General features: G+C 36.1%; 1 protein-coding gene across 3 annotated transcripts in view; it reads left to right on the top strand.

The window, feature by feature from the left end:
- Positions 1-7,173, top strand: part of atk (artichoke) — a 125,741-nt gene extending 118,568 nt beyond the window's left edge. For 2 of the 3 annotated variants that reach the window (XM_081757390.1, XM_081757393.1), the window contains exon 6: positions 568-7,173. In XM_081757390.1, coding sequence (XP_081613516.1) covers positions 568-2,579 — 2,012 coding nt within the window. In that variant the 3' untranslated portion in view covers positions 2,580-7,173. The remainder of the gene's footprint in view (positions 1-567) is intronic. The other variant, XR_014131444.1, reaches the window with a different exon arrangement.
- The last annotated feature ends 14,465 nt before the right edge of the window (positions 7,174-21,638 follow it).

Here is a 21,638-nt window from a genome sequence, read left to right as displayed (position 1 = left end):
GAGCACTTCAGATTATATGCCCGTAACCAAATTGCCTGTACAAAAATTGTTGCGTGAGTACCTTAGGATTCTGAAACATGTATTCTTGGATAGAGCACATATTAGTTTCTAAGTAAAGTCTTGACCCGACTACGGTAGGTCCCATAGTTTTAGAGCTTTTGACCTTTAAAATTCATTTTTTCATGTTTTCGGCAGCCTATAACTCCGAAAGGAAGCATTTGTGCACCCAGGCTGGTCTATACTTTTCGTCTTATATAATATTATCTATTTATTAATCAATTTTCTGGACTTGTGCCTTCAATAACGTCATATTCTAAGACTTGTTTTAGCCAGACTCAGTGAAATTAATTTCGGTATTGCTTGAATGAATTTTTGTGATACTGTTTGTATGTATAATTACATTTGAAATTTGTACCTTTTTCTGCATCTTCAACCAAACTTTTACACCTTTTTACTAAAATTTTGCATTTAAAATTCCTAGCTCTAACAATGACTATTTTATTGTATGCCGTAATATATCTTGCTCTCTCATACATTTCTATTTAATTCCAATATTTTCCTTTACAGGTCTTGGAAGCCACGTGCTAACAACCCAGCTTATAGTCAAGGAAGGGACGCCACCTCCAGATGCGCCATCTCCTGAAGAATCAGAATATTTCTACGACGAATACGTAGATTACCAATACTACGACGAAAACAACAGTAGCAAATCGAACAATGAAAGTAACACAGTGCCTCTTAGAGGAATTGTACCAACTCCAACGGCAACCAGTCCACAACTTAATTCGCACTACATTTCTGGTGATACACCAACATTGTACGCTGCAACAAAACCGAAAAACCAATCAGATGCTGTAAAGAAAGTGACAGGCGATGAGACGAAGAAGACGACAGGATCGGAAGGAACCAAATTCTCGCTATTTGGATTTCCCATACCTAATCTCAATTTAAATCTGTGGGGAAATGCACGGACTAGTGACAAGAATATGGCGAATAATAAACTTTTCCGAGCTCCAAATCTACCTTCTGCTGTCGCTGGTTCCAACCAGAAAAATAATCATGAAAAGTCATTTACATCTGAACCCAACGTTATGCCGCGTCATCCAGATCCTATTGTGAATACTAATCCCCACAGAGCACTACCTCCTCCTCCCCCTCCTCCACCAAATGTATCGTTTATGTCAAATACTAAATTTGGTACTACTGGCCAACAACAACACCTTCCGCAAGATGTCCCAAATAAGCCCATCCTTGAATCGGGATTTGTACCAATTATACCAAATTCTGGAGGTTTTATTCCTATTCCCAATCCCACTCATCATCTTTTATTATCTACTTCGAATGGGTCCTCTTTCCCACCTGGACAACAACCAAATCCAGAGGCAACTACTCCCAATAGGACTGAAACAATTGTCCCTGTTCCTTATAATCGAGGACATGTAACATCAGTTTCTCCAAATAACACGTATGTGAAATCAAATGTACAAAAACTTGAGTCTGTCCCTTCAAATGAACTGGATTCTGTAGCATTTCCTTCGAATCAACCGAAACTAACTCATTCGAATCAACCCAAGGAGATAGCTGAGAAACCTCGGGATCATCTAGACTCGCTTTCGGAACCATCCACGCAGCCAGATGCAACAAAATTCAGTTATTCTGTTACGGACAACCCATTCCAACCGAGGCATCCAGATCAGGGAACTGTTGATAAATCAGCGCCAGATTTATCAAAATTTTTCCTCGGTTCCATCTTTGGTACCAGTGACAGCAGTAGTGCGTCATCAACGAGTACACTGACGTCAATATTGTCAGAACTTACCACTTCGTTGCAATCTTCAACACTTTTGCCACATACACAAGCGCCTACACTACTTCCAACTGTTCAATGGGGCGTAGCAACTGAATCAGAAGAGGTTCCTACAACAGTACCATCATCATATGTTGTTGACGATTGGACACAAGGACAAAGTGTACGTCGGCAACCAGAAATCCAAAGAAATGTATTACAAACAACGACATTTGGTTATCCCGAAACAACAGGCGCACCAACGATAATGACTCACCCAAAAGAACAGAATTCATTTTTTAATGACTTATGGGGAATGATCATTAATGGAGTTTCCGAACAAACAAATAACGAAACTACGACAATAATTCCTAGTACAAGTTTAGCTCCTAGAGTCACATCCACCACAGGACCACCAACTCCACTTTCTGCCTTTCTAGTGCCAGGATCTTTAGCTCCACATTCTCCTCCAGGGAAACCAACGATTGTAAAAGTGACCAGCCCCGCCCCTTGGCATAATGCTGCTTCTACACCAGTTCCTGATTTCCCTCAATCACCTCACCCTGAGGAATATCTTCAAGGTCCAGTCCCAGGACCTATTCCAGCCCATTCAGCACCTTCTACGAGCCCTGGGTTCACTAAGAATAACTCATTAGACTGGTACTACAAAAACTACAATCAAACGAACATTGAGCCTTACATTGGTCCAGGAAAGCGAAGCAACGGTAATTGTATATCTCCACGTCTTACAGTAATAATAATTCTTTTATTACCATCTCTAGGATTACCGTGAATTAGATAAGTGATTATAGAACTGTGAAAAATATGTCGTTTTTACAAGAATAATCTTGTACGATCTGAAGTAAACTGACTTTTAATGTGACTGCAAAGAAATAAATTCAAGTGAAATGTACAGAAAGGGAGTACAGCAAAACAAGTCACTCTCGGTAATTTTTTATACATTGATGAATAAATACAAAAATATTGATGACATCTAACATATCCTTTCAACTTGAATGTTTTAGTTGATTGTTCTTAAATGTTGACGGTGAATATGTAAAACGAGGTACTAGGCATCTAACGATAAAGTTGAGCGAAGTTTCATAAGATAAGTAATGTACAACCAATGGGAATACACTTTGTATAAAGGTACGCTAGCTAAATTCGATAATTTTGTTTGAAGTAAATAAGGTTTAGACATTATTTTTAAGATAACACTATTTGCGGTTAAACTAATTCAGGACCCAAAATTCGTATCTCAATTCGTTACATCATGGAAATGAAGGTAGTGCAATAAGAAATTATTATAACAAATTGAGGGCTCTTGTTTTCTTAAATGTGTTAGTTCCGAGATCACAAATTACTTTGCCTGTTCAATTCCTGAAGACATTTGGATTGTAAGAATCAGTCTTCATAGTATTTCTGTATTATAGAATTAAATATATAAAAATTAAATGAAAATTAACAAACTTAATGAGAACACACTCGTCATTGAAGCAATAATGTATATGTCAGTGTGAAGATCCATACTTTCTACATACTTTGATCCAAAATTACATTGCTACCGAGATAATGTGCTTCTTACTCGTAAGCTCCGGAAATGATTTTCAGTTGGAGTTTCCACTAGATAACAGAGCATATTATATTTCAGGAAAAGATACATTACTATAATACGTAAGTGCAGGGAGTGGAAATGTAAAGGTATTGGGGATATATATACGTATATGGAATACCGGGAGAGTATTTTCCTAGAAATAGGAAACTCATTATTTTAGCAGTAATACATATACTAAATACTAGTCAAATGGTAGGATGCTACTGACAGACAAATGTAGGAATCAGCGATAGTTGGGACCAGGATTGAAGGAAGGTTTGTAAACTCTTGATTGACGAAGTTCCTTTTACCTTGAAGGAAGTCACTCTAGTAATAGGTTAATCACATTCTAATTTCAATCCACTAGAAAAACAATGAAATGGTACTGCAGTAGTGAACATAAAGTTTCATAAAATTTCATATGTATAAAAGCACCGGCATGTCATTTCATTTTCAAACACACAAAATGTCTGTGTATCCATTAAAAAAAAGAAAAGAAAAGAAAAGAAAAGTGATACTACTAAACTACTACATGCCGAAGTTCTTTGGTACTAACAGGTCACCTTTTATGTAGCGAATTAGTGTAATATGAGACACATGCAACAGTTATGCTCCAGTCCTATCATTATGAACTTCGTAACTCACTGGTTCGCTTGTCATGAAGGTCAATACCAAAAGAATTTTCTCCCGTAGTTTATATACATGGCCCAGGCTCGTAAGTAGCAGCATTAGTTTAAAGGGGTTGGATAATTCAGTAATTAATCTACTGTAGGTATTTTCGTTGAATGCTGTACATTTTTTTTTTTTTTTTTTTTTTTTTTGCGAGTTTTGTACAGTAATGAGAAAGTTAGGGAAAAAAGAGAAGTCGTTGCTTCTGATCTAAGGTCGATCACTACAGTGTGAAATACAGATAATTATTTTGAACAACTTGTATTTAAATATAAAACTTAGCAAGTTATACACAATTTAGTATCTTTCACATAAATTGAGTAATCGGCTAATACTAAGTTACACGAGATTTATTGTACTATTTATCTTGTGGATATTAATATGAGTTGGAAATGTCTGGTACCTCGTTGTTTATTGCTAGCAAGGAAGTGTAAGTAAGGATGTCACTATACAAATGCTGATACGTGGGGGGGGGGGGGACTTCCCTTGAGGACAAAATTTACACTGGATGAAGTACAACTTATGGCACTTGGTAGTTCTCTCACCCTCTTGATGCAAGTCTGCATCCGCGCCAACGTAAACTGCGTAAACTTATAGTCTATTACGCACAAATTAAAAAATAGTAATCTTTCGCAACAAGTTTCCTCAGATACGAACTAAAGAAACAGGAAGAAAAGAAATATTACAAAGATCAGCAACTGAGACACAAACAGTGCTACAGTAAGATGCTAGTTACCGGAACTTATAACAAAACGGGCTCTGCACCTAAACAAAAGGACCAATCATATATGAAAATTATCGTTTTATGATACTTACTTGATTAAATACAACACAATGAAACACAAAATGTTTTCACAAAAATTGACACAGAGTATTACAAGCGAGCAAATAAATGTGTTTTATGTTTTGTAATTATATCTCGCTTTATTAACGTATGCACATTTTCATTTTAAACTATTTGTTCACATTACTAAACATTATATAAATATACGATGATAGTTAATCATTAATAAAATATAATAAATTACATGTTATTTAAAACTTTTCTCATCGAGGTACTTCTATATGCGTACTTTATATAGTTTTCCTATAGGGCCGCCAGAATCTTACAAAGGCAGAAGTCTCGGCCAATCACAATTTTAGGTTAATATCAGGTGCCATTATTGACCAATAGCGAACGAGAATAGTTAGGCCACACACACACACACACACACACATCTATATATATTGTTTCTCATCTAATGGAATCCCTAACCCAATAAGATCCTGTAGGTTTGCTTCATAGTATTTGCTGATACACCTTGGCTTGTTTGCTAAGAGAAATAAAACGCAACTATCAATTTCACTTCCAGGTCTAATACGGGACTGATACAGGGTGCCTGAAAAATAATAGTGATAATGGCGACATTGTGATAGCATCGTCACGTGATAGTATTACGAAGTTGACAGTGGAGGAAGATAAAACTCACGGAACTGTTAATCGGTAAGAGTGCTGGGCAAGACAAAAATAAATAATTAATAAAGGTTCAGAAATAAGAATTAGATTTCTGTGCTTCCGGCAACTATGACCATGTTAGCCCGTCGCGTATGAGGAATAACATGCCCGGGGAATTGGGGAGGAAAAGAAGAATGGAAAAGTAAGGAAACGGCCGTCACTTGAATATTCTTCCTCCAAGCATCCTTTCCGATCAACTCACCACGTGAACTTTATTTAAGTTTATTAAACTCTCCATTTTCAACTTGAAATAGTACTGCATGACTCTGGACGCCATTACAATATGGCTTCGTGCTTTTATTCGCAAATCCGAATATTCTTTTTTTCATTTTATTACTTCTATCCCCTTCCTATCTGATGAAGCGTTTTGCAAAAGATTACCTAAATTTTAAACTTGTGTGATAATGTTTTGCCTTACTTAGACTTTTGTTTTTCATGCCTGCTTTGTACTTCTTTGTACCAACTTTGTGGCATCCTTACATGTATGATGTAATAAAAACCATGTGATGCATTATTCATCAAGCCAGTAATAAACATTTCTTATGAAATAATTGGTCTTGTCATTTTTAATAATTTCTTTTCGTACATTTGTGGATTGAAACGCAGTATACAGAAAAGTTATTGACTTCTATCTGTGTTGGCACAGGATATGAAGATGCTGAACAAAATTGAGGAATCTTAACTCATTCACTCACACGGCATGGTGATAAATTTTATTTCCTTAGTGCAGTGTAGGTGCAATGTGAGTTAGGGAGTGACTTCTAATATAATTAAGAAAAACTTTATTAAAAGCGGATGTATTTCTAGTCAAGCTAAGTCCTGTAATCAAGAAAGAAAAGCAACTTCTTGAAGTGGAATGTCAAAAGACATCTAATGTTACGGAAATGGAATTATGTTCTATCTGTTTAAAGTTTGAATGTTGAGGGTACATGTCGAGTAAACGAAAATGCAAACGATTCTCAGTCATCATACTCGTCCTCTTACGATTTAAGATATCTGCATAAAGAATATCCAAATCAACCTGAATTAAGCAGATCTCCAGTGCTACATTTGGGAAGAAAAACGTTCTTATCAGAGGAACTGGTTCCAGCAGATGCCGTGGTTGAAGTTCCATTAAAGCAAATGCCGATTTTTGTTTCGCATGCCGAAAGTTTGGGACAGACGCTGGGTACATAGTGTCTACATTTCGAAAGACCTGAATGAGAAACTGGAAGAATTCCAGTATTTCGGAAGTGAAAAATTTCAAGACCACTGGAAAGTCAGTACCACTTGAAGTGTATGGAGATATGGCCAATTATAAAGTAAACAGGATATCTTTTCGAAGCCTATATTATGTAATTTAGCTTATTGCTTCCCGTAGGAAAAGCGTGTTAGTTGTTATTTCTTTTCTCTTTGTTGTCATTTTGTCTTCTGAACCATAAAGTAAATTGATGACTGTTTGTCCATTCTGTTCCATAAAGTAAACTAATGATGTTTCCGTGGGCCATACCAGACAAATGTTTGGATGGTATCTTGACTAAAGACAGGGCCAATACCTTCCCACATCTTTCTCCCAAGTTATTGTTATACTCCAGTATAAAGTGTCTTCATGCTGTATCTGGCACTTGTTAAATAAATAAATAAAATTTACTATTTGCATTAAAAATTGACACTTCAAACTTTGTAAAAACACAAAACTCTTTGTGAATAATATTTAGTGTATAATTTACAGTTTACGGTAATAATGAAATTTGGAATCAACTGCAAGAAAGTGTTGAGTGAATCTGGGAAAAGAGCAAGGGCATTTTTTCTCGTGTTTATCATTGTTTGTGTACACATTATTTCTTCATCAAGGGAAATGGAAAGAAAAATCTGGAGCTGCGCAAAAAGGTGTACAGGAGACTGTTAGCAAAATCTCACAATTCATGTTTCGTTAGCACCAACTGGAGCCCTCACTTGATTGTGGTTTTGTTTGTGCTTAAATTCTGTATCAGAACCGAGATTTTATCGAATGGTACCAACAGCTAAATATGAATTCCGAATACCTTGGGTCCCCACCGGGAATTGAACCCGAGATCTCTTGATTACAAGGCGACGAGGTTAACTATTCACCTTGAATACTAATTATTTATTCGAGAGTAGAGTTTTTGTTGAAATTAGCATTTTAAATCATCACATAGTTATGTAGGTGTAACTCGAGAGTAAGAGTTAATGTTAAAACTACTGTCAAAGACTCTATTGTATCTCTAAAAGTTATGAGAAACAGGCATTTACAGCAACACGTAAGCAAACAAATCAAAAAAGGAAATCACATTTAACGTTTGTTGTGCTTATTTAACTAATTAAGGCATCATAAGTCCTGAACAAACCCTTCTGATGAAGATGTTATACAGCATCGAAACTTGTATACTAAAACTTTAGTTATTACCAGTATAGTGGATCGAAATAAAGAAGTTTTTTCATGATTTCTTCAACTGAACCCTAGTAATGCAGTGTAGTTCACTAAGAGACCGACAGTCAGGAAGGCTGTGTTCGATTTTCTGCCTGCATCGCCATAAATTTTCTGATATTTTTTGGTGTGTAGTTACGCTATTCAACTGGTAGCTGATGAAGGGACATAGGTTTGGTTCTCTCTGAGGTAAGTTATTTTCTGACTCCTCCATAACCTGGTTCCTAGAGTGTTTATTTTGCTGTACGTCATTGCAAGTTCATATTTTGCTGGTATCTCCCAGCCTTGGGTGCAAATCCTACTAGTGGTTCGGATTTCACTTTAACCTTTATGTCCCATCCAATATAGTCTCGTGTTAAGAAAAAGACCGTTAAATACAAAATCAATAACTGTTTTCTTGTATTTAGAATATATTAGAAGTTTGACTACATCTAAAACGGATTTTTTTTTTTTTTTTTTAAAAAGACCTAAATAAATACCCAGACTTTTGCATTTTGACATTTCTTTTGATATTCTGTCCGTGTTTGAATTTTTCTTTAAATTAGAAGTATACATACACTATCTTCCCATGGTGCTTTGAAGCTAAGCAATGCAGATCCATGATAGAATATAAAAAGGAGGCAATTTGTATTTAAACGGCGACTGAATTGCTTTCTTGTGTTGTTAGTTGTAATATATTATTATTGTGTTACTTATTTCCGATATTCGTTAACTTTTCTCAGGTTGCAACGTGAAAACGAGATCTTTTAGAGCAACAAAACACTGCATCGGAATCCAAGATTATTAAGACCCCAATATTTACATCAATTATTTCCTTCGTTATCCTTCTTGGGCGATAATATTTACCTATCATAGGCAACTTTGAATCAAAGAAAAATTATAGTATAAGAAATTTTCTTGAAATATTCGACTTCCAGAAATCATTTGATCCCTTCCTGAAAATATATAGAGCCTCAGAAATGCAATTTATCTGTCGCCTGAAAGGTAAAATGAACTTAATTCGTGTTGTGGTGAAGCAACTAAGGGAGATATTATCGCATAATTCAACTAAGCAGAGAAATTCAGCGTTATAGCTGATGAAACCGGTGATATTAGTTTCAATGTACAACTTAATGTATGTGTAAGACACGTTTAAGATTATAAACCATTGGAACCTTTTTTTTTTTTTTTAATTTGTAAAAGTTACAGAGTTAAATGTTCATGCGCTAAGCGGTTAGCGTACGCGCCTCTGGCGTGGGAGGCCCGGGTTCGATTCCCGGCGGGAGCTCATGTGGTTCGGATTCCACGTTAATCAGTAGGTCCACGTCTCATATAGCCTCGCTGCTGAACGGGACGTTAAACTCACAATCAAGTCAAGTTAAATGTTCATGCGATATCAAAAGCTATTGTAAATCCCTTGCGTCATTCGCAAGTAAAGACGGAAAGTATAATCGTGAATCAGGTCTACGATGGTGCAAGCGCTATGAGAGGCCACATTTTAGGAGTTTAAGCTATTTTCAGAGAAGAATATCCTTATGCGGCCTTACTCATTACTACGCTCATCACATTAATCTTGTTTTATTACATGCACGTTCAACGGGGAAATTAAGGATTTTTTAAACCTTTCACAAAGTGTCCATAATTACTTCTCTCAGTGCTTCTTCATGGTCGTATTACAGATATTCAAATATTACTCGATCCGAGACCTTCCAGTATATCGAATTCTTGAACATTGCGTTGGTCATTTCACAGTTAAATTGTAGCGCCATGTTGTCGAATTACTTTGTAATTCTTGAAGATCTACGGGAAGATGAAAAGCAGCACTCATCGTGTGATGCTAAGGATCTATATGCAACCTACCTCTAACAACATCGCATATTTGTTTGTCTTTACACACATTTTTGGAGTCACGGACGGACTGAATGCATTTTAGATGAAGATATTACTCTAGCAGATGCTCATGCCTTCATTACCTCAGTAGAAGAAACACTACATGATATACGAACGGAAGAAACATCACTAAGTCTTTTCTAGAAGGTTCTTAATTCCAGAAGGCTCAAGAAAATAATATTGATACACCACACCAGAAGTGTAAGAGAAAGTTCAAATTTGTAAGCAATAAATAATTTCATAATTACTGCCAAGATCTCAACCAAAACGTCGCCACATCTTGGCGAAAACAATTTTCGGGTGGGTATTATTTATCCTGTGTGATACACCATTACAAAAACATCTTGACTTTAAGTGATGAAAGAAAATTATCTTGCAAGGTGCGCAAGTTTCCCATCATACGTAATCGAATTTGGTAAAGAAAGAAACATAGAAACACACACACACAAGTTTCGCAATGGGTAGACAGAGAGAGACAGTGAGTGTGTGTTCAATGCCCCACGATTATTCTCCGAGATTAAGGCCAATGATGATGGGCTGGATGATAGTAGTGGAGTGACGAAAGTGGAAGGGAAAGGGAGAGAACCTCGAGAAAGTCTACAGACACAGGGTTTGTCCCCTCTAAAACCAACTTGGTGGGATTTGGAATCTAACCATTGACCTACACGTCAGAGGTGACTGCTCTGCCACCGAGCTACCGGGGCTTCTCTTTAAATATTTATTACAAAAATATCCATTTACATTATCTCATAATAGTAGTAGCTTTGGACTTTTCGATATAACACGGCCATTATTTATTTATTGTGGAATTATTTACAATTTAAAATCTCTTATCAATATTGAGATAGCTTGGCGTCTCTTGTAACCTGAAATCTACATGTTTATACTCCACATATATCCAAATACTCCATATATCCACTAGACTCTCGCTAATCCGGCCCTCAATAATCCGGCGCACATCTAACCAAAAACATGTGCACAATGAATTATCGTGTGTATGCGCAACAATGCTTAGTTAAACAATGCTTTATATACTGTACGTATTCGAAATTGTAGCACACCGTGTGCGTGGGTTTTCTCGGGGTTCTCCCGTTTCCTCCCACTTTCTTCATTCCACCATTTCATTCATTTCTCATAATCACCGTCTCCTTTAGCCTAACCGGCATAACCGTGGGACGTAAAACTCAAAGATTTCATTTCTTTTTTTTTTTTTTTTTCGAAATTGTAGCATTCTTTACAGTTCGGAACCGTGTCTTCTAAAAGGAAACACGTTACGCTAGACCTCAAGCAGAAACTCGAAATTTTAGATAGGATAAATGTATATTTGGATTGAATAAAGTATATCCTCTATGTTTTAAAATTACATCCTTCGATTTAATAAAGTACAGTACACTATATCCCCTATGTTTTCAAAATAAATAGGAAACAAGATACTGTAAATAAATAAATCAAATAAATGTCAGACACTCAATAATTCGGCACTTCCGCTACTCCGGCACCCATATGTGCCAGGGATGGCCGGATTAGCGAGAGTCTAGTGTATATGAAAATCATCAATTATATAATTTATTATTCGGGGTCGCAATGGCTTAGTGATACGGCGTTCACCTCTGGTACATGGGAAAAATCTTTGAGTTTTACGTCCCACGGTTATGCCGGTTAGGCTAAAGGAGACGGTGATGATGAGTAATGAAGAAAGTGGGAGGAAACGGGAGAACCCCGAGAAAACCCACGCACACGGTGTTTGTCCACCACAAAGTTCACTTGGCAGGGACTGGGATCGAACCCGGGACCCCTAGCACCAGAGGTGAACGCTCTACCACTGATCTGGTACATGGGGTCACTGGATCGTTCCCAGTTCACGGCAAGTGAACTTTGTGATGGACAAACACCGTATGTGTGGGGGGGGGGTTTCTTCTGTCGTTTCTTCCCAATTTCTTCATTCCACTATTTCATTCATTTCTCACTATCACCGTCCTCTTTAGCCTAGTCGATATAACCATGGAACGTAAAACTCAAACCTTTCATTTAATTTTTAATCTATTATTAGAAAGAGCAGGAACATGGTGCAAAATATCACATCGATATCCAGAACCTAATAAAATTCTGAGCTTGAAGTTTTTACTTCCTGATGAAAACCTCTAAGGGAATAAAATTATAGGAGCTCTGTATTGATCATCATTCCCGAAAAAACATTTTTAATGTAATAATTTTTACATTTTCATATATATGAGACTCCTGACAAACAAAATTTCATTAGAAACTTATTTTCGCAAAGTTGCGCTACTGTATATAATATACGGAAACTAATTTCAATAAACACGTTCCTTAACGATTAAATTAAACCAGTATATCGATATAAATTTATTCTGACAAATCTCGATATATACACTAAATACTGTACAGTAAATTGAATTATTAATTTACTTTTCCTATAATCTTCCTATTAGCTTTGCATGATTCCTGATTCAAAAAAGTACACTCAAATTGGCTATTTTTAAAGTTAATACTAATTTTTATATGAGAGCTTAGACATGCCATTTAATAACAACTGGTGCAGTAAATCCATTTCCAATCATTTGATTTGCACACAATAAATAACTAACAGATACACACCCAAATATAAATTTAGCTAACAATTTTAAAAGCAACAACAAAATAGCAGACTTCAAAATCTCCCGCACTCGCTTTTGCCTTTTCCAATGTTGATACACTCTGGTATTGAGATTAAACAGAGGCTGAACCTAGATCCTGAAAGATATATATGAATTACTATATCCATAAAACTTTCTTAAGGTAGTTACTAATTTCGGTTTCTGTATCTTCTATTTCTTAATTATTTTCCTTGAAATATGAATGAATCTAAAAGGAAGAATGAAAAGTATACTGGATATAAAATGATATCATTGTGCTAGTGTGGTATCACTGCTGCTGAGACGTTTTTTCCGATGTCTCTTTGCCAGGTTGTTTCAGCGAGTGAGAAGCCCGCAGCCACATGCGCGCGTCGCTATCAAGTGGACTTGTTTCAGCCGCGTTGAGACATATTTCTTGTTGTCTCTGTGTAGCCTGTTTGACGGAGATAGAACTTTTCTTTCCCAATTTTGAAAAATAAAATTATTTAGAAATTTGACTCGACCACTATTGTTATTAACCAAGCTATCGCTAACCCTATTATTTCTATATTTTTCTTCAACATGAAATATGTATTGGTTCTTATTAATAAGGAAATTCTAAACCTATGTTTTTCTTTTTTAATTAAAAAGGGTAGACAGTATCTCAATGTCTCATAGCACTCTATGCTACTGTATATCAGGTTGGTCCTTAGACATATGGTAAAATTTCAAAATAAAGCAACTTACTCTCTGATCATCTCAAAAGTTTCCTTTTGATATAGAAATAGTTTGAGCAAAATATCATGTAGGAATTTTAATATTTAGAGTGGCTCCACAATGTTAAAATTTTGCCATGTAAAATCCTAATGCCAATTCTTTGATTGTGCTATATGTTTCACACAGTCAGTTATTCACAGTAAATCAATGTAACTGTACAAGTTTCGAGTAGTCTCTACTGAATTATTACAGAACAACATATTCCGATTGTGAGTAACCCCATATAGGTTTGCAATCACTGATCCTGAAGAAAAGTTTATTTCCTTGCAACAGGGAACTTTTCCCGTGGGTGTTCGATTACTTGGATCGAATACTGCAATTGCTCTTCAGTCTTAAAGCGTCCTGACTGAGTCGCTTCTTGTATTAGGGCGACACCACGCTCTGCATGATCATCTGCGGTTGCTGTTGAGCAAATAATTGCCTTACGGGCTTAAAGTTATTCCTATATTCCATATATCAGGGATTTCACTGAGGAAACCACCTGTGGGATCTCAAGAAAGCAAATATATTTCTGCTTTTTTGGTCACAAAATCGACGTGTGTCTTACTTTCTACCATCGCCAAATCCACTTCTGCTCGGATTGATAGAGTTCCTCCTCCTATCTCTGCTGCAGATTGCACCATAGCTCGTTTTGTGTTAGAGTCTAACTCTGAGTCAAAGAGACTAAGGAGGATAAGTTCTTCTGACTGGTACTATATATATATATATATGTCATGTCATTTTGTGTGATGTTGCTTCACCAATCTCATGTTGAGGATAAGCCTGAAGTTCCTTAAGGACTTGGAGATCATTTCTAGCTGCCGTAGAAGCCTAAGGTGTCAGAAACCAGAATTTAACACAAATCTTCGCAAGAAATATGTTGAGAGATCTCGCAATTCCTACAACTCTGTCTGTGTCAGCTTAAATTGGTCCTTTGCCATCCATCGAGCTTGATGTATTTGCCCAGGAGCTCGAAACTTAATCTGGGTTGATGGACCAGATGGTGAACTTCCTAAGAAGAATGACATCAACAAGAACAGTTTGCCATAATCATCTCGCGTTGACGATTCTGCAGTTGGTGCACACAGAAAGATATTACATCATCCTGGACATCACGAATTTCTGCTGCTGCAAAATCGTCTGAAATGACATCCTCATACTGAAATGACATCCCGTGCCTGATAAAGTGTTTTTGCGGGGTGTCCTGCTGCATTACTTTAACATGCAGAAAAGTGCGACTGAAAGTCATCGTATTTTGGTGGAAGATAAGATAAGATAAGCTTTATTGTCATTAAACAACATTTGTTGTAATAGACATTGTCAAATATACCAGGCATCTTCGCATCAAATATACCAGATATATATATTTACAAGTTTTATCACACTACCAGGCAAGTTTTATCTATGTATCATTGTTCTTGCTTTCAACTCTTGATAACAGATTTTTTCAAATTCAGAGATACTATATACAGAATTGCTTATAAGGAAGGATTTACAAAAGTTTTTGAAGTTGTCGTGAGGCATTGTGCGTACATTTTGTGGTAATACATTAAATAATTTCATACCTGTATACTTATAACTCTTTTGAGTAGTGGTTAACCTAACTTGTGACATATTAAGGTCGCTTTTATGCCTAGTATTGTAGGAATGAACATCGCTTCGGTGATTAAAATTATCTAAATTTTCTTTTATATACATGAGACATCGATAAATAAATAAAGAAGGCACTGTCATAATTTGAATTTCCTTAAACACTTCCTTGCATGATGCTGTTTTAGGCAATCCCTTAATTATTCTTACTGCTTTCTTTTGCCATTTGAAGACATTCTGTGCACCAGAAGAATTGCCCCAGAATATTATTCCATACTCCAAATGTGAATGAAAAAAGGCATTGTACGATGTTATAAGAGATTTCTCACTAATTACAGTTTTTAATTTACGCAATAAAAACAATACTCTGGATAACTTTCTACATAAATTTTCTGTGTGTTCATTCCAATTTAACTTTGAATCGACGTACATTCCTAACAGTTTTACAGATTTACGTGTATCTGAATGACTCGTAGAATTACTAAGATTAATGTACAAAGTTTCTGTTTTATCCTGATTTACTGTAAGTCCGTTACATTTAAACCATATAGAAGACAACTCTAACATTTCGTTATTCCTACTTTGAATATCAATTATATTTTTGTCTGAATTTACAACAGTAATATCGTCAGCATATAAAACACAACTATTGGGCAAAAAACTTGGAAAATCGTTTATATATACAAGAAAAAGAAAGGGCCCCAATACACTACCTTGTGGAACACCATTTGTTACACACATGAAACTTGACTTTTCATTTCCAATGCGAACAGCTTGTTTTCTATTGCTAAGATACGATGCAATTAATGATAATTGCAAGCCAGTAATACCATAATAGTGTAACTTCGCAATTAATATATTATGTGACACGGTATCGAATGCCTTACTCAAATCTAATAATGTAACTCCAACATGAAGATTGTTCTCCAAATTATCTAACACTTCTGATACTAAATTTTCCACGGCTTTAGTCGTGGAACACCCAGGTCTAAATCCAAATTGCATATTATGAAATAATTTATTTTCCTCAAAATATCTTGACAATTGATTCTTAATACATTGCTCAAAAACCTTAGATATTATTGGTACCAAAGATATTGGGCGATAGTTATTAAGCTCCGTTTTATCATTTTTCTTGTAAATCGGAACTGTAACAGTGAATTTAAGGCACTCCGGAAATTCACCTTCGAGAAGTACGCAATTGAATAAATAGGTCAAAGGTTCAACTATTATGTCTATTATCTTCTTTAGCATGTTGTTAGAAAACCCATATATATCCTCACTATTCGAACCTTTTAATTTGTTGACCACTGACAGTACAGTTCTAATATTTATAGGGGTCCACAGAAAATGAGTACTATGTTGATTAATATTTGTCTGTGTCAATAAGCAAGCGAAATCTACTTGTGAACTAATGCCATTTTTGTGCCTACCAGTTAGTTTGTTAGCACTATTTACAAAATATTCATTGAATTTATTTGGGGATATCTTTATCGAGTCTTCAACAACCTGTCCATGCTCTAGCTGAGCGAACGTGTCAGAAGTGGTTTGCACGGTTTAGAAGTGGTGATTTCGGCTTGGCAGACCAAGAGCGAGCTGGACAGCCAAAAAAATTTCAAGACGAAGAATTGACAGCATTGCTCGAGCAGGATTCGTGTCAAACGCAGGAACAACTTGCAGCAGCATTAGGCGTTGATCAAACAACAGTCTCCAAACGCTTGAAAGCCATGGGAATGATTCAAAAGATGTCACATTGGGTTCTACATGAATTGAAAGACAGAGACGTTGAAAGACGAAAAACCATTTGCGAATTGCTGCTTCAACGACAGAGCAGAAAGGGGTTTCTGCATCGAATTATTACGGGTGATGAGAAGTGGATCCATTACGAGAACCCTAAACGAAAAAAGGCCTGGGTGAAACCAGGTGAACCAGGTCCATCACAACCAAAACGAGATATTCAGTGTGCAAAGGTTATGCTGTGCATATGGTGGGATATGAAAGGTGTGGTGTACTATGAGCTGCTGCAACCGGGTGAAACTATGAATGGAGAACGTTATCGACGACAATTAATGCGTTTGAAGCAAGCTCTGGCCAGAACACGACCAGAATGGGAGAACAGACATGATAAACTTATTGTTCAACATGATAACGCTCGCCCACATGTCGCAAAACCGGTCAAAACCTATTTAGAAAATGTCGGATGGGAAGTTTTACTCCACCCGCCGTATTCACCAGACGTTGCTCCTTTGGACTACTACTTGTTCGATTGCATGAACAACGATTTGATTGGACAGCGGTTTACTTCTTCAGAAGATATCGAAACATGGGTCTCTGACTGGATCGCTTCCAAGGATGAGGACTTCTTTCGCCACGGAATCCGTACATTGCCTGACAGATGGGCGAAAGTGGTGGCTAGCGATGGACAATATTTTTCTTAAGGTATTTATGTATTTTGTGTTTGTACTACAGCTTCAATGTGTGCGTACCAACCGCACGAATTAATTCCTAGACCAAATATATATATATATATATATATATATATATATATATATATATATATATATATAATGAACAAAGACTTTATATTAAACTGTTAAATTTAATATACAGTGTTTTACTAATTAGAATTTATTGTGGGAAAATGCAAGGGAAAGGGATAACAACTTCAATAAAGTAATTAAAAATAAGTACGAGAACTAGACACCATACCTCTGTTTAATGAGTCCCATTTGATATTGATTCGATGAGTCCCGTTTGATTACAGCAAACTGCATATCGGTAGCGTTTCTCGTTTCTTTCCTATTTCAGGTGGTACTTTTGATGCCTTCCTCTTCGATTTCGTGACTCTTGGTGTAGGTTTGCACTCTCTTGTTATTATTGTATATTATATATATATATATATATATATAATTTAATGTGGGTTGCCTGTATCCCTGATACTGGTTCAGCTGCACCGTATACTCCTGGCCAATGATAATTTCGACTAAAGAAAATTTATGTGGTGGCCCCCTGCACTTAATGTCCTAAGCATGTACTAATTTTGTTTAATGGCTAATCCACCCCTGTATATTAGTATACCATTTATTAAAAAGCATGTTTTTCAAACTCGGGGGGACAATTGCCCCTGCCCTTCATAAATAACACATGTTTATCACACTTTGAGAAGAAACTGAAAAACACCAGGACGCTAATACGCACACAATCTATACAGTAAATAAAATTGAAACTGATTCTGTTTGTGACTTAATAACTTTTGAATCACCCAACCGATCTCCATAAAATTTTCCACACAGATGAGATTCAGGCCTGGGATAGGTTTCATTATTTCAATTTGACGGTGTAACTTAGGAGAGGGATAGGATATATATATATATATATATATATATATATATATATATATATATACAGATATAGATATAGATAGATAGATAGATATGATCGGAAATAATATATATTAGTGCCGAATTCATAGTTTTCCGGGTCGCTGAGACGAAGTAACACTTCTAATGCCGTTTAAATTTAAATCCAGTCCCAATTACTACTCCTAATGGGGGATGGTTACACGTAAAAATAATTGAAAATGACATATGAGTGTCGAATTCATGATTTTTGGAGCCCTTTATGTTCACAAGGAAACGTATTCTCTGCGTGTGAAGAACGGGCATTCTTCTAGTATTCCATATATCATCGGCGGCTGGTACTATATGTTGCATGATTGTGCAACCGGATATTTTTCATACAAAGATATTTTTAAGTATTAAGGTAGTGTATCAGTATAAAATAAATATTTGTTCTTGAGCGCAAGACAGCATTGATGTATTTCTAAAAAAAAAAAATGCATTTAAAAAACTGAAAGAGAGAGAGAGATTTACATTTCCAGTTGCAGCGAGCGTTGCCACTTGAAGAAGCAACATTGAGCATACGGCAGCGAGCTCCTGTCTCTTAACATGGGGAAGTGGGTTTATTCCTGCATCGCTATCTTTCCGCATTGTCCGCTTCCAGTTGCACCTTGCTCAGCAACTGTTATATACGCAGTCTCTTCTGTACTGGTTACGAATTCCTTCGCGTGGCAGCGCTTGACTCAATTGATAAGGTGAGAGTGATGAGATACAGAAGCTTGGAAGAAAGAAGATATTCACAAAACACAAACTCGAAAAGAACAAATACGCGTCTGATGGTAGTGGTGTTTCTTCCAGTCATAATATTGGGCGAGTTTTGCCCTCCCAAAGTTGGATAGCGTTCCCCCAAACCTAAGAAAATTGAATTACTATCCAGTCCAGCCCCTTTTGATCTTGTTCCCTGACAAAAGTTTCTAGAAAGAAGCTTGAGTAGTAGTAGTAGTGGTTAAAAAACGGCGTAAGCGGATTTGACATGGTGTAATGGCCCACAGACTCTTCATTTTCTGATTGAGAGAAGGGAGATCATGTATTACGAAGGTTTTATAGTAAAGTCCTAAGCATAGACATCGGCAACAAGGACCTAATGGCCCGCTGGATTTTCCAAAAACGTTCGGCTCTTCGAAATACAACATCAAACATTTCTTTCTCACTCACTACAGTAATTAATATATTTACTACAGTTAATATTATTATGAAATATGCGTCAATAATTATTGTATTACATGCAGGGGGAACGCGGGATACGTCGTCCACCCACTCCCAAAAAAATATCTATCTCATCCCTCTACTTCTTAAAAAATTACAATGGGCAAAGACAGACACAGGGGACGGGGTGACGTTTTGCGTCCCCTTACCTTTTCAGATCCACGTTTACCCCTGATTACATGAAGAAAATTACATCAAAGTGTGTTTATTTGATACTTTGCTTTGTATCGGTATTTTCCCTTCCCCCCCCCCCACTTGCGGGTGGGGAAAAATCCTGCGGCGTTTGTAGTCCTAAATATTCATTATGATAAAACAGGAATTATCAAAATACAAAATAATTCCGTATTTTAATTTTGTGCTCATATTGGTGCAGTTTTTAAGAATGTTTACTGACTCCAGAACTGTCCAGTATCGGTTCTGTTTCAAGCAAGATGTTTTCCTTTTTTCGGTATTGTAATATTACCAGCCATGAAATCACGAGTTTCCAACATGGAACACCAGGAAGTATGTCGAATGAAAAACTGAAGTATAAATGCAGTCAACGGGACTTAATATTTATGATATTTCTTTCCACTCCACCCTGTTAAGCAATTTGTAATTAATATATCAATATTTTTTATTGCCATATACTAAAGGAGATGATGAGAATGAATGAGATGTTGGAATGAAGAAAGTTGGAGGAAACAGGGCAACTCCGAGAAAAAATACGTACACGGTGTTCGTCAACATAAAACCCACTTGACGCGACCTGGGATCGAACCAGGTATCCCAAGTAATTTAGATCTAGGAAAGAATTTGTGATACTGAAAGAATAATAATCTTACTATGCACAGAAGTATACATATTCTTTTTGTGCTTAAGAGGTTGCTTAATTTTGTTTTCAGAAAATTCCTCCAATTTAAAACATCGTTACAGTTAAGAACTGAAATAAGGAAGATTCAATAGTCAAACATACATGTAATACGATCTACAGAATGAATGGTAAACCAAATCAAATCAAACGGACATTGATAATTACAGAAATATCTAGTGCTTGCAATCGCAGTTCGATTTTTTTCCAACTTTGAAATATACTCCTACCACTCCCAAAAGAGAGATGCCTTTATTCAGGGTATTTTCCGCATCAAATTCAGTGATTTCGAATTCATGGTTAATTCCTACTGATTGAAAACTGACAAGTCATTCCAAATATTAATATTTAGTAAATTATGTCCCGAAGGAGAAAAAGTCCTACCACTAGTCTAATACCTGCTCTGTGATTTTCGTAAAAAATTAATCTCAAAATTATTCACTTTCAATAATAACTGTCTTCTTTAACCTAATTTGCTGGAATGTTAAACTATTTTTCTTTTCTTCTTCGAAGGAAAAAAATCTTAGATTTCATGCTTCTTTATAGAACAGCAGACAAAAATACGTGGTTACTGAAAATTGACTTTTTGTCCCTTATATTCATACAAAGAAATAGTAACAAAATGGTAAGGTGCTTCTATATATCCTAAAGAAAATAAATCGGAAAATATTTGCGGTAGCGATGCTTTCTATTCAGAAAGACTTGGCGAGCAGCATTGCAAATTTCAATGAAGTCGTAGAAAAATCTTAAGCTCGAAAATAAACGAAGAAAGACCTTCTATTTTAAATAACGTATAGTATATTTAATTAAATAATTTTGTTTAACTGCGTGTATGAATAGCCCCTATATGAGTTTTTTCTTTCTTCTTTTTGGGTTACGCCATCATTAATAGCTTACACAACCTGCTATATATTCGATTTATCTCTTGATTTGATTTTGAGGTTAACGTCCCTGTCAGCAGCGAGGCTATATGAGTCGATTTATCTCTTGTGCAATAACATGAATATTTAAGTTTTGTATATATATATATAAATGTACCTTGATAGTGTTTGTTTCAGAAAAAAAGAAATAGCTTATACAGTGGCCCAAAAGAGGGTATACAGACCTACATATATAAAATATACAGGACTGTGTACCCACTTTTGGGCTACACTGTATATTAAATCAATATTAGAGAACATACTTTAATCAATGAATATAGAAATAGGGCTTAAAAAGACTTTCCTCTTCATATTTCCTGAATATATATATATATATATAAGACTCAAGAACGCTGGGGGGAGGGGAGCACTTGCGCGTACCTACATACCTTTGATATTGCAACCGGTGCTTCTACAGACCACGAATCGCTACTGATCAGTGGCCCTAACAAGACGAGGGCCAAG

Source organism: Thermobia domestica, chromosome 1 (genome assembly GCF_964235325.1).
Source record: "Thermobia domestica chromosome 1, izTheDome1.hap1.1, whole genome shotgun sequence".
Lineage (NCBI taxonomy): Eukaryota > Metazoa > Arthropoda > Insecta > Zygentoma > Lepismatidae > Thermobia > Thermobia domestica.
The sequence above is the reverse complement of the archived record's forward strand: the minus strand, read 5'-3'. Positions and strand labels throughout refer to the sequence as shown.